This window comes from Dromaius novaehollandiae, chromosome 25 (genome assembly GCF_036370855.1).
Source record: "Dromaius novaehollandiae isolate bDroNov1 chromosome 25, bDroNov1.hap1, whole genome shotgun sequence".
Classification (NCBI taxonomy): Eukaryota; Metazoa; Chordata; class Aves; order Casuariiformes; family Dromaiidae; genus Dromaius; species Dromaius novaehollandiae.
In genome coordinates, this window is record NC_088122.1 from 4,738,844 (window position 1) to 4,751,957 (window position 13,114).

General features: G+C 71.7%; 1 protein-coding gene across 2 annotated transcripts in view; it reads left to right on the forward strand.

Annotated features, from left to right (window-relative positions):
* Positions 1-1,563: 1,563 nt before the first annotated feature.
* Positions 1,564-13,114, forward strand: part of UNC13A (unc-13 homolog A) — a 35,975-nt gene continuing 24,424 nt past the window's right edge. For both annotated transcript variants that reach the window (XM_064497260.1, XM_064497261.1), the window contains exons 1-12: positions 1,564-1,727; positions 5,667-5,696; positions 5,914-6,013; positions 6,333-6,450; positions 6,671-6,794; positions 6,960-7,033; positions 7,183-7,237; positions 7,717-7,752; positions 8,006-8,216; positions 10,829-11,383; positions 11,991-12,084; positions 12,960-13,009. In XM_064497260.1, coding sequence (XP_064353330.1) covers positions 1,706-1,727; positions 5,667-5,696; positions 5,914-6,013; positions 6,333-6,450; positions 6,671-6,794; positions 6,960-7,033; positions 7,183-7,237; positions 7,717-7,752; positions 8,006-8,216; positions 10,829-11,383; positions 11,991-12,084; positions 12,960-13,009 — 1,469 coding nt within the window. In that variant the 5' untranslated portion in view covers positions 1,564-1,705. The remainder of the gene's footprint in view (positions 1,728-5,666; positions 5,697-5,913; positions 6,014-6,332; positions 6,451-6,670; positions 6,795-6,959; positions 7,034-7,182; positions 7,238-7,716; positions 7,753-8,005; positions 8,217-10,828; positions 11,384-11,990; positions 12,085-12,959; positions 13,010-13,114) is intronic.

The window sequence follows — 13,114 nt, forward strand, 5'->3', positions numbered from 1 at the left end:
TTGACCCCCCCCGTGCACGCAGGTGTGCTTGTGAGGACGTGCTGGCACGGGTGGATGTGTGCGGGGGGGTGTGTGCAGACATGCGTGTGTGCGTGCGGGGGGGTCTATGCACACAGGGGGGTGTGCACACGCGTGCGTGTTTGCACACCCGCACAACCACCCCTTCTGCCTCCTGCCCCTGTGACATGGCACCACGGCGTCTGGCTGGGCTCCTTGGCTGCAGAGCCCCCCCGAGATGGGACAGGGGGACCCAGCTGTCCCCCGTGTCCTGCACTGGGGTCCCTGCTCCGGGGGTGGCAGCAGGAGGCGACGGGGACCCTCGTCCTGCCTGTGCCGGGCTGCAGTCAGCAGGTCTCGCTGGGGCTGCAGGGGCACCGCAGGGGATGCAGGACTGGATGAGGCCACCCAGGTCCCCCAGGGCCTTGCACGTGTCCCCTCTCTGCCCCGTGCCTCAGTTTCCCTTGCCACCTTTCTTTCTTCCTCCCTCCTTCTCCAGGTGCCCGGGAGAGGTGACAATCCCCCGGCAGTGGCACGGTGCCACCTTCGCTCACACTACAGAGGCGCCGGGAGCTGCTGGCTGCATGAGCGAATCCGAGACCTGCCGGGTTTGTCACATCCCAGCTCAGAGACCCGGTCTGTCCCTCTGCAATGACCCTGGCTGGGGAGGACACGTCCTCGGGCCATGGGCAGAGCCCGGCGGCCTCGACCCCAGTGCCTGGGGCCTCCCCGGGGGGCCAGGTGGTAGCTGCAGCCTGGGAGTCTCCCCTCGCCCCTCTGGGCAGGCGTGGGGATGCGGAGGCAGGGCGGGGGGCAACGGGGGGGCTCGGCAGCGAGCACATGTTCGGAGGGCGCCCGGAGCTCCTCGGCTTTCCATCGCCGGGCTCCAAGGCACGGAGGCGGGGTGGTTGGGCACAGGCCCGGGATGAGATCGAGACCGAGTTCCTGCCCCCAGAACGGCGGAGTCGGGGGCTTTGGTTTCTCCCCCGCCGTAGGATCTTTGCGGGTTAGTCGGCGCAGCTGGCCTGGCCTGCAGTGGGGCTGCGATGGAGCACAGGCGTGCCGGGACGCGGGTCCCACCGGGACCAGGCGGCTCCCCCAGCCCCCCAGCGCCAGGATCAGCCCGCCCAAGCGCCAGCATCTCTTTGGGGTCTGACATTTGGGGGCAGAGAGGAGGAGATGACACAGGACAGACCCCTGGGGCTGTGCAGGTGGGACAGACCCCCCCATACCGGGCCTGTGGGGCAGGGCAGACCCCCCCATACTGGGGCCATGCAGCAGGACAGAACCCCCCCCCCGGGGCCGTGCAGCAGGACAGACCCCCCATACCGGGATTGTGGGGCAGGACATACCCCCCATACCGGGATTGTGGGGCAGGGCAGACGCCCCCATACCGGGCCCGTGGGGCAGGACAGACCCCCCCCACCGAGGATCCCCCCCGGGTCCCCCAGCCCCGCCGCGCCGCCGCCCGGGGCCGCTCCCCGCGGTGGGGGGGGGGGGGGGGGGGGGGCGGTGCCCCGCGGCTCCTTTAAGCCGCCGCCCCCGCGGAGGCGGCGGCGGGGCTGACGTCAGGAGCTGTCCCCGGTGCTGAAGCAAGATGGCCGGCTGCTAGCGCCGGGGCGGGGGCGGCGGCGGCGGGCGCGAGCGCGCGCCGGTCCCCGGGCAGCGCCGCGGTCCCCGGGCAGCGCCCCGCACCGCCACCGGGACCATGTCTCTGCTCTGCGTCGGAGGTAAGCGGGGACCCCCCCCCCCCGCCGCCGCGGCGCCGCTCCGCCGCGCACCGGGACACCCCGGGGATGGGCAGCCCGGGCGCCTCGCTGCCCCGGGCCCGGCGCAGGGAGCCCGCGGCGGCGGCGGCGGCGGCGGCGGGGCGGGGGGCGGCTCCCGGGGCGCGCGGCGCTGGCTGTGCGTGCGTGCGCGCGCGCCCCGCGCCTCCATTCACAAAACCGCGCCCGCGCCGGGCCCCCCGCTGCCCCGGGGCCCCGGCAGCGCGGGCGAGGCCACCCCGCGGCGGGGGGGGGGGAGGGGAGCGGCGGGGAACCCCCCCCTCAGCCTCCGCCGCACCCCACGCGAGGCGGCGGCGGCGGCGGAGCGAGACAGTGGGGCGAGGGATACCCCCCCCCCCCGGCGCTCCCGCAGCGGGAGGGGGCGGCCGCCAGCCCCCCCCCGGGTGCGGCCCCCCCCCCCCCCCGCCGCATGGCGTGGTTCGGCCCGGGCGGGGCCAGCGCCTGGGCGCAGCGCGGGGGGGGCGGGGGAGGGGGCGCTCGCGGAGGCGCCTGGATTTATGAATGAACCGGCGGGGGCGCGCGCGGCGCTGCCCGCGGCGGGGGCGCGCGGGGCCCGGGCCGTACCGGGCCGTGCCGGGGGGGCCCCCACCCCGCCCTGCCGCCGCCCGGCTCCCCGAGAGAGGGGCCCGCTTTGCGGCGGGGTCAAGCGGTGGCGCTTGGCCCCCCCCCCTTCCCCCCCCCGTGGGGCCGCGCCGCCCCGCTGCCGCGGCTGGGATCGCGGGGGGGGGGCGGGAGAGGGGGGGCGCTTGCAGGCTCCGCGGCGGAGACCCGCCCCCTCCCCGTCCTCCGGGGGAGGGATCACCCCAAACAGCCCCTTCCCACACCCAACCGCTGCCGCGCCCCCCCCACCCTCCAAAAATCCCCCAATCCCCCCTATTCCCAACGCCCCCCACCCAAAATGCACTGCACACTCCATACCCTCCCCAAATTCCCCCACCCCCATCGCACTCCCCCAAATGCTCCCCCCCACCCCCGGGCATTGCCCCTCCTCGGGCAGCCTGGAGGCCTGCTGCCTGCTCGGGGGGCTGAATGTGCCCCCCCCAACCCCGCTGAGACCCCCTGGCAGGAGCTGCCTGCGGGGAGCGATCCCCCATCTGCGCAGGTTCGGGGACAGGCAACGTGTCCCGGGGGGCCGCTGGCTGCTGGGGTTTCCCCCGGGGGGGGGCGGGCAGGAGCATGGTGGCATCCCCGTGCCTGGCGGTGGCCCCGTTGTCCCCAGCCCAGGTCTGGGGGGGGGGCACTGGCTCCTCCACGGTGGGAGGCACTGGGAGCACTGGGCAGCTGTGGGATCCCGACACCCCGCTGAGACCTGCCCAACTCAGCGCTCGGATGGATCCCGCAGTCTCTGCGTTCGCCCTCGCCCCCGGTGTCCCCACTGGTGCAAATCAGCAGGGAGATGGGGGGGGCTCCCCCCACTCTCTCAGTGGGGTTGGGGGGGCTGTGGGTGCCCCCCCGGCATGTCCCCGTCCCCAGGGTGCTGGTGCGGCCCCCTCGCTCCCATCACGGCTCCAGGTGCTCCGCGGCACCAGCCCCCGCCACCTCCACGGAGGCACCGGGGAAGGAGCTATAAATACCCGCCGGTGCCGGGGGGGTGGCGGGGGCCTCGGCAGCGGGAGAGGTGCCAAAACCTGCCTGCGAGGGGGTGGGGGGGTCTGGGAAGGGCCTGATCCACGTGCCCCCCCCGGCCGGATGCTGTCACCAGCTTTGGGGTACCCCAGCCTGCAGCACCTATGGTGGATCACAGCCTGCCCTGGGCCTCGGTTTCCCCATGTGTGCAGGGAAGGAGGGGGGGTGGCAGCCCTGGAGAACCCCCCGGGGCAGGGCCGTGCTGGCAAAGGGGGGCCGGGGGTCCCTGCGATGCCAGGGCAGACGCTCTCCTTGCTCCCCAGCCCCCCTGAGGATTTTTACTTTAAATCACTTCATTTCTTACCTCCTGGGGACCCGAGGGTGCAAAAGCCGCGGCCGCCTGGCCCTGGGGCATCCCCGAGGCTGGAGCTGCAGCCCCCCGGGCCCTTCCCCCCCCCCCCCCCCGTGCTTGGAGGGGGCAGCCCCTGCCCGCCTGCCTCGGTTTCCCCTGCCGGCAAGCGGCTCCTCCGCACAAGCCAGGGCTGATTCACCCTGGTTCGGGAAGCACCTCGGCTCCTCCGCCTTATTTCGGGGGTATCCTGCTCCCACGAGGGCTCCCGGTGCTGCCAGCCCTCTGCTTAGCGACGTGGGCTGCCTTTGGCCTTTCCCAAGGTTCCCACCCCGAAAGCGGATTCCCCAGGGGCTCCGGCTCGCGGCTGGCCCCGGGGGCCCCTTGGCGAGGGGGGTGCCAGGGCCGGCAGCCGCAGACGGTGTCGGCAGGCTGTGTCCTGACAGCCAGGAGAGCCACATGTTCCCCGGGTGATCGCTTGTTCCCGTCAGCCCGGGTATTTTTGGAGCTTTCCCTTCCTTTGCTCTCCCGTTTCGGAGTAGCGGCGGGCGCGGGGCGGCCGGCCGCGGAGGAGGCATCTGGCTCCCGGGGCATGGGGGAGGCTGAGGCTCTTTGGGATGCCCCAGGCTCGGTGCCGGCTGGACCGATGGCCTGGCCTCCATCCGGCCTCCCCGCGAGCCCGGGGCCTCCGAGCGAGGCCGCGGCTCCCGGAGTCCTGCGATCCCCCGGGATGCGGCTCCGAGGAAAGAGCCGGCAACCTTTCTCGGGGCAGAGCCGCTGCACGGAGCCGTGAGCCGGCCAACCCTCTCAGTGGCTCAAAGCAGCCACCGGCTCCCCATTATTTTCGGAGCGGGGCGATGCTCGAGCCCGTTTCTGCCTTTGGGCAACTCGCAGGGTTTTGAACTCTTCAAATTGGGATAAAAAGCAAGAAAGAAATAGCGAGGGAGCAAGCCGGCCGGCCGCTTAGACAGACCCCCCCTCCAGCCTCGCCAAGCGGTCCCGGGGGTGGCACGGCCCCGGTGCCCGGCTGAGGGTTTGGTCCCGTGCCTCGGTTTCCCCGGTGCGGTGTGGCCGCTCCGGCTGCCGGCGATGAGCGGCGGGGTGGCGGCATGTCTTTGCAATCCAATTACCTTCGGTAGCGCGAGGGCTATTTTCATCGCTCCGCCGTCACGCCGGTCCGCCCGCCGGCGCCCGCGTCATCGAGCCGCTCTCCGGCTGCTGTGTCATCGCCTCCTCCGAGCCCCGGCGCCCGCGAGACCCCGGCAGCGCTCGGTCCTCCTGGGGCCTCCCCATCGCTGCCAAAAGCCGGGTCCCAAAGCGCTCTGCCCCCCTCCAGCTGCGCAGCCGTGGCTCCCAGTAACCCCCTGCACTGGTGTAACTGGTGTCGCTGGGGCGGAGTGCGGTGGGGGGGGGGTCTGCCACCGGCTGCCTGAAAGAGCAAAATCCTGCGTTTGGACATAAATCCTGCACCGGAGCTGAGCGGGAGCCTGTCCTCGTGGTGCTGAGGGTGGCTCGGGGCAAGATCCGGCTCAGATGTCCCCTGGAGCGATGGGGGCTGGGGCAGGAACGGGGCCCTCACCCGGGGTCAGGGCACAGAGGGGGGTCCCTGGGGGGCTGCGGGGTGGGGGGAGCATCCCTGGTGCCCCCAGCAGCCCCCCGGCGCCTGGGTTTCCTTCGCGAGCTGCGACGGCTCTGATCTGGGTCAGCGGTTTCCGGGAGCGGGAGCGCCGGGCTGGCGCGGGTGGCTTAACCCTGGCGCTGCCGGCAGTGGCACGGAGCCGGCCTGGCCCAGGAAAAGCCTTGGGAAGGATCCCACCACCTTCCCCGTGTCTCTCCAGCTGGGTCGGCGTGTGGCCGGGGTGGGGGGCCGGGTCTGGGGTCCCCCCCCAGGTGCCTCGCTGGGGGTCCTCAGCCCCCCTGTGCTGGCTGCGGGGCTAAATCCCTCCTCTCTCTCTGTCTCTCTGCAGTTAAAAAGGCCAAGTTCGACGGGCCCCAAGGTGAGTGGTCCCATCCCGGGGGGGCCGGGGGCAGCGGGCTCGTCTCGTGGGCCGGCTGGACCAGGGTTGGGGGTGGCAAGGGGACACCAAGCTCGGTCCCAGCTCCGGGGGTCTGACTTGGGGGGCACAGGGGTTGGGGATGCCGCGGACACGACGAGGTGGGGCTCACGGCCGAGCCGCGGCAGCCCCTGGCGTCACCCCCGGCTTGTTACCGCAGAGAAATTTAACACCTACGTGACGCTGAAGGTGCAAAATGTCAAGAGCACGACCATCGCCGTGCGGGGCAACCTGCCGTCCTGGGAGCAGGACTTCATGTTGTGAGTGTGCCGGGGCCGCGAGCCCCCCCAGCCCCCTCCTCACCCAGCAGGGACCCCGGGGTGCCGTGTTGCTGGGTGCTAGGGCTCTCCTGCCTGCCCAGCTGCATTTCCTCCCTGGATTTGGGGAGGGGGGCTGCTTCTCTTGCGAGGGACACAGCAGTGTGCCTGTCCCCCTTTTCTCCTTGGGATGGGCCACCCATCCCAAGACGGGTGGGAGATCCTGGAGCCCCCCTGGGGGCCGAGCATGGGGGAGGGAATGGGGGGGGGGTGCCTGGGGGTGCGCTGGGGCAGGGGGGTGACCACGCGCCCTTCCCGGCAGCGAGATCAACCGGCTGGACCTGGGCCTGACGGTGGAGGTGTGGAACAAGGGGCTCATCTGGGACACCATGGTGGGCATGGTGTGGATCCCCCTGCGGACCATCCGGCAGTCCAACGAGGTAGGGAGCGGGGCCGTCCCCAGGCTGTCCCCTCCCGGGACCACCAGCCCTGGCTGCCCCCGGAGAGGGGGGATCCCTGTGCTTGGGGGTGGCCGAGGCTCCATCCGCCCCAGCAGGACCCGGCGGCTCCCCAGGGCGCAGGCTGTGCCCCCCTGGGTGCAGCGTGGGCTGGGTGCGGGGTCCCGCAGCAGCTCCCCTGAGCCCCGCTTGCGCCCCGCAGGAGGGTCCCGGGGAATGGCTCACGCTCGACTCCCAGGTCATCATGACAGACAACGAGATTTCGGGCACCAAGGACCCCACCTTCCACCGCATCCTCCTCGACACCCGCTTCGAGCTGCCGCTGGGTAGGTGCCGGCGCCCGGACCCCCGCCGCCCCCAGGGACGGGGCTGCACCTTTCCATTCCTCCCGCCGGCCTCGGGGGGCTGCTGGGGGGCTCCCCGTGGGTCAGAGCCGGGAGGGATGTTCTGGGGGGATCTGTCCCACAGATCAGGGGTCTTTCCCCTTTCAGACATCCCCGAGGAGGAGGCCAGGTATTGGGCCAAGAAGCTGGAGCAGCTCAACGCGATGCGGGACCAGGACGATGTGAGTCCCCCGCTGGCCCCGGCACCGCGTCCCCACTGCAGAGTCGGGCCAGGGCGAGGGGCGGCATCGCCCTGCCTGCGAGCCTCGGGGGGGGGGCGAGGGGCCGTGCAGGGCTGCGCAGGCCCTGATCCGGCCCCATCTCTCCCCAGTACGCCTTCCAGGAGGAGCAGGAAAAGCCTCTCCCCGTTCACGGCTCCCAGTGCTGTAAGTACTCCCGTGCTGGGGCCACCCCGTCTCCTTCCCCTTACCCAGCATCCCGGCGTCCAGCTCTGTGCACCCGGGATGCACGGGAACAGGCCCCCCCCCCGCCCCTGGCTGTCTGTCCTGTGTCCGTCAGGGTTTCTTGGCTCTCTCCCTGCCCTGTGGTTTCTGGGCGGCTTCTGTGCCTCGGTTTCCCTTTCTGCGGTCCCCGAGGGCCATGCGCAGCCCCAGGTGCTCTGCCCAGCCCGGGCCACTGTCCCTCCTCTGCAGCGGGTGGCAGCCACCCGCTCTCCTCCGGATCGCGGGGCGCCCAGCCCGGCCCAGGGCCCCGCGGACCCCGCGCAGGGGACGGGAGCGGGTGCTGAGTGCGGCCGCCCGGCGTAGGTCCGACTGCTCCCGGGAGACCCTGCTTCCTCCACCCAGCTCCCGCTGCCGCCCCGGCACCGCGTCCGTCTTACTGTCTCTGCCCCTTTTCTTTGTAGGCAACTGGAATTATTTTGGCTGGGGAGAACAGCAGAGTGAGTATCCCGCTGTCCGCTCTCCTCCGAGCCTGGCGGTCCCCGGCACGACCCCCCGTTTGCCACGCCGAGTGTCCCTTCCCTGGGCCGGGCTGTCCCCACGGGCTGCCACCCTCCTCTCTGTCTCCCAGCCGTCCTGGCCAGCACCGTCCCACGGAGCTGGGGACACGGCGGTGGCAGCAGTGGGGTTGTCACAGCCGGGGCGCAGGTCCGTCCCGCGTCCCTCTCACCGCTGCCGCTCCACCCTTCGCAGATGACGACCCCGACAGCACCGTGGACGACCGGGACAGCGATTACCGCAGCGAGACCAGCAACAGCATCCCGCCGCCTTACTACACCACGTCGCAGCCCAACGCCTCCGTGCACCAGTACCCCGTGAGGCCGCAGCAGCAGAGCTCCCGCGACTCCTACACCGACTCCATGCAGAGCTACGAGATGGACTACTCGGACCAGCGCCCCGTCAGGTAGCGCTCGCGCCCGGCCCTGGCCACCCCCCTGCCCGGCGGGCACCCGCTGCGTGGGAGAGGGTCCCGGGCTCCCGGGGGTGACAGGAGGGGACGTCGCTCCCGGGGTGACGAGCGAAGGTGGGAAGGACGGAGAGGCGAGGAAGAGGGGCAGGAGGGGGATGATGCCAGCGCCTGGGCATGTGGCAGGTCCCTGCCGCCGTCCCTGCCGCCTTCCTCTGGGGCTCTTTGGTTCAAAGGCAGAGGAGTTTTCACGCTCTTTTGGGTGACCCCCCGCCCCCAGCCCCGGCCTGGGGGGCCCCCGAACCGTCCTCGCCGGGAGGTGGCCCGGCCGGGGCTGTAGGCAGAGCCGCAGGCAGGGACCCCCGCACGGGCGCTTTCTCCGTCCCCGCGCTCGCAGCACGGCCCGGCTTCTCCGCAGCGTCCCGCGCAAGGCGCCGCAGCCCGTCCCCGCGGCGGAGCCACCCCGCCGGCGGCCCCGGCGCCCCGCTGGCCTCCTTCGCCCGGCGGGCACGGAGCAGAGGCAGCGCGAGCCGCGGCGGGCGTGCGGCGCGGCGCCCGGGACCTTGCTGACCGTGTTCCTCTCCTCCCCGGCAGACGCTACGGTAGCGTAGACTCTGCCACAAACGGGCGCAGCGACGCTGAGTCCGCTTCCGAATCGAGCAGGCGGACCAGCCGCCAGCACTCCCTTGAGAGCAGGCGGTCCCTAGACCTATCTGATAGGTGGGTCTCTACCTCGTCGCGTGCCTTGTGCCGTCGCAGAGTGCTGTGCTCGGTTCTTGCAGCCTTGGTGAGGCCAACACCAGTCCCGGCAAGGGCAGCCGCGCTCCGCCGCTCCCTCTCCCCTCCCGGCACCGTCTCGCCGTGGGGCCCGGGAGGGCTCGGCCCCTCCAGGCTCCGGGCTTTTTTGCCCATTGCACCATTCCCAAATTCGCAGGGAAATTTCCTCCGCGGCCCCATTCCCTGCTGGCCAGCCCGGACCGTCTGAGCCAACGGCTGGGTTGCAAAGCAGCAGCCCCTTCCCCACATCCGAGCCCGCAGCCATTGCAAAGCAGCAGCCCCTTCCCCACGTCTGAGCCCGCAGCCGTTGCAAAGCAGCAGCCCCTTCCCCATGTCCCAGCCTGCAGTTATCGCAAGGCAGCAGCCCCTTCCCCACGTCCGAGCCCGCAGCCGTTGCAAAGCAGCAGCCCCTTCCCCATGTCCCGGCCTGCAGTTATCGCAAAGCAGCAGCCCCTTCCCCATGGTGGCAGGGTGCTTATGCGAGCCCGGCCCCGCACCGGTGTCCCCTCCCGCAGCGGGGCCGTGAGGTGCCTTGGGGACGCGTTGCCAGCACAGGCGAATGCCGCCGTCTGTTTCTGGTCACCTCCCAGGGCCCCAAAGCGCTTCGGCAGGGAGCCCCCCGGCCTGGCAGGGCAGGAGCCCTGCGGGGCGGTTCGAGACCCCTCGGCTTGCCGAGGGCCCCCAGTCCGAGCCGAGGCCAGGGCAGGCTGGGGAGCGAGGGGCCGCCAGCATGAGCCGCGTCTCCTGCGCTTCTGTGCCCTCCCCAGCCCCAGGGACCCCCTGCCCATGTCCCCCCGTCCTGCTGGGTCCTGCCTGCACCCCTCCTCCCCGGGACCAACCTCGCCGAGCTCGGAGAGCCCCCAGCACCCTCCTTCCCCGCGGTGCATCCCAAGCCTCCCACTGGCTCCCGGCACGGCCTCGCTGGCCCCGGGGGGGGGGCTCTGCCCGGCGCCATCCCACCCCCCCGCCCGCCCCCGAGCCCCGGCTGCCGGTGCTGGAGACGTGGTGTCGGCCTCTTCCTCGGCATGTCCCTGTCCTGTCTGCATGCGTGCTTCTGTGAGCCTCTGCCCCGGGGGCCCGCGGGGGCCGTGCCGCTCGGGGCGCAGGGCCCGGGGGTGAGCGGCCGCCCTGCCCGCCCGCCGCAGCCTCCCGCGAGCAGCAGGGCAGGGAGCCGGGGCGGCCGCCGAGCCGAGCCGAGCTGAGCCGGGGCGCAGGCAGCAGCAGGGAGCAGGACCAGGAGGGATGCACGGAGAGGAAGAGAGGCCTGGGAGCGTGGACGGAGGGGAAGGGACTGGCAGAGAAACTGGGGAGGCGGAAGGGGGGGGTGATGGGGCGGAGGGGCACCTGGAGGTGGAGGGGGGCGTGCTGGGGTGTCAGGCATGGGGGGCGGGCGGCGGATTTGCAGCACGGGGGGGCAGGACAGGGGACAGGGCACAAGCAGCAGGTGGGATGGGTCCGGCTGGGGGTGCGGATCCGGCCGCCCTTGGGCGGTGGGCAGCCGGGGGGGGGGCAGATGGCCGTGGCCGCGTCCCCGGGCGCAGCCGGGACACAGGCAGGCGGCTCAGCCCCCTGAGATCGCTCCAGCATGGGGGGGGGCAGACCCTGCCGGGTGGGGGCCTCCGGGGTCTGCACTGTCCATCCCCTCTGCCAGGATGCCCGGAGCGGGATCCCGGCACCCATCGCACCTCCTCGCCCCCCGGCGCTGCTTCCCAGGGAGGGGGGAGCCGCAGCGGCGCTGGCCCCTTCGCAGCCCCCCTCCCGCCGGCGCGGCACCGGGGGCCCTGGAGCGCCAGGCCCCCACTAAGCCGGTCCTTGTGGCCCTCGGCCCGCAGCCCCACGGGGAGCAGCCGGTACGCCTCGTCGGCGGAGCTGAGCCAGGGCAGCTCGCAGCTCAGCGAGGACTTCGAGAACGAGAGCCTGCGGGACTCGGAGCTGGACGAGCGGGACGGCGACTCCTACCACTCCTGCCACAGCTCCGTCAGCTACCGCAAGGACTCGCCCCGCTGGGAGGAGGAGGACGACGACCTCTACCTGGAGGAGGAAGAGGAGGAGGAGGAAGAGTTCAACGAGGACTACAGCGAGAACGAGGAAGGCTATGCCGAGGAGGAGGAGGAGGACCTGCGGGACCGGGGGGGTTACGAGCCCCAAGCCCTGGAGCAGGACGCCTACCCGCCGCCCGGGCAGCAGCAGCCGCAGCCACAGCTGGTCCCGCAGCCCAAGCCGCAGCCACAGGAGAGGAAGGAGGAGAGGAAGGAGGAGAAGAAGGAGGAGAAGGATGCCTCCATTCCCCAAGAAAGCCCGGAGGCCCTCCAGGCCCAGCGGGGAGTGGACGAAGCCCCTGCGCTGGAGGCAGCGCAGGAGCCTGAGCCCCCGAAAGCAGCCGAGAGGTAGGAGGGTCCGGGATGGAGAGTGGGTCCCGCCGGCGCCGCGGCACCGAGGACGCTGGGGGTGGACGAGGTCGGTGCGGACGTTGCAGGGGCTGGTGCCGCAGGGCAGCACCATGTCCGGTGTGCCGGGTCCCAGGCCTGGGATTTGGGGCGCAGCTCCAGCTTGGAGCCGGTGCCTGGGCACCAACGTGCGATCAGAGTGGGAAACTGCCTCCATCGGAACCGATTCTCTCCTGAGGAGCACAGGTTAACGCTGAGGAGCACAGTTTAATGTGTTCAAGGCCCCCCAGGGCTGGTTTGGGCATTTCTGCCTAAATGGCAACAGGGAGGGGAGAGACCGGTCTCCCGAGCTCTCCGTGGCCTCGTCCCAGCCAGACCCTGGGTACCGATCTCCGGTCTCACGTCCCACCAGGCTTGCCAGGAGGCTGGGACATTTGGAGGCTCTCTTCTTTCCTCCATGTCTCATTTTTTCCAAAAAGGAGGAAAAAAAACCCCAATGTCCCGACTGGAGGGCCACCCCTGGGCCATCTCACGGCCCGGACGTGTCCCCCGGCCGCCCTCGCCCCGGGGCCGGTCCCTGCGGTGACCGGGCTGTGTGCGGTTGCAGGGAGCAGGAGGAGGCGGAGGTGCAGGACCCCAAAGCACGAGCCAAGGCCAACTGGCTGAGAGCCTTCAACAAGGTTTGCATGCAGCTGCAGGAGGTGAGCCTGCCCGCGGCCCGCCGGGGGCACCGGGAGGGCTGGCGACGGGCTGGGGGCCCTGTCCTGCACCCCCAGAGCCTGGGCATCTCGCAGACACGGCCGGTCCCCGATCCCGCGTCAATCCGACGTCCCCCGGGGCAGCGGGGACCCGCGCGAGGGGCTGCTCCCCCCCGGCGTGTGCTGCATGCGGTTGCGGTGTGCTGGTGCGACTCCCTCGTCCCCCTCCCCGTTTATTGAGTTGACCATTTTTTGTTCTGTTTTTAGACTCCATCCTCCATCTTTTCTTTTTGTTTTGGCTCCGGATGCGCCCCCCCGGGGCTGCGATTCCCCTCCCCGCCGCTTCTCTTTTCAGTTCTCCACCACCATGGCCCTTGCGCCCGCGTCCCCCCTTCCCGCAGGGGAGGGCTGTAGGCTGCCTGCAGGTAAGCCCGGGCGGTGGGAAGCCGCCCCGCGCCGTGTGTGCCTCCCCCTGCGCGGGCGGGCGGGCGTTTTCCCGCGCTCCTCTCCATCCCCAGGGGCTCGGGGGCCGCGCGGACCCGCAGAGCTTTTCCAGCGATGCTTTCGCCATCCCTCAGCCGCCCCCCCGCCCCGCTTCGCCAACCTGAGCAGCTCCCGGAGAAACCCGGCTGCTGTTTTTCCAGCACGTCTCCAAACTCCCGAAGATATTTTATTCCTGCGTGCTGGAAAGATCCCAGCCGGTTTAGGAACAGGCTTTATCCGGCGGCGGTGTAATCCCTTTCCGCGCTTCCCCGGTGCCCACGGGCGCCGCTTCGGCGTGCGTTCATCCTTAGATGGAGCGGGGGTCCCGGGCTGGGCTGCCCCGCGCTGCTTCCCGCAGCCGCCGCCGCAGCCCCTGACCGCGCCGTGTCCCGCAGGCCCGCGGAGACGCCGACGGAGAAGCCAAGTCGCTGTGGTTCAAAGGCGGGTGAGTAAGGGACCCGCTGCTCCCCGCTGCCCTCCGCCGTCCCCGCTTCGGTGGGACGAGTGACCCTTCCCTCCACGCGGGGGGCTGGACGTGGGGGGAGGCCGT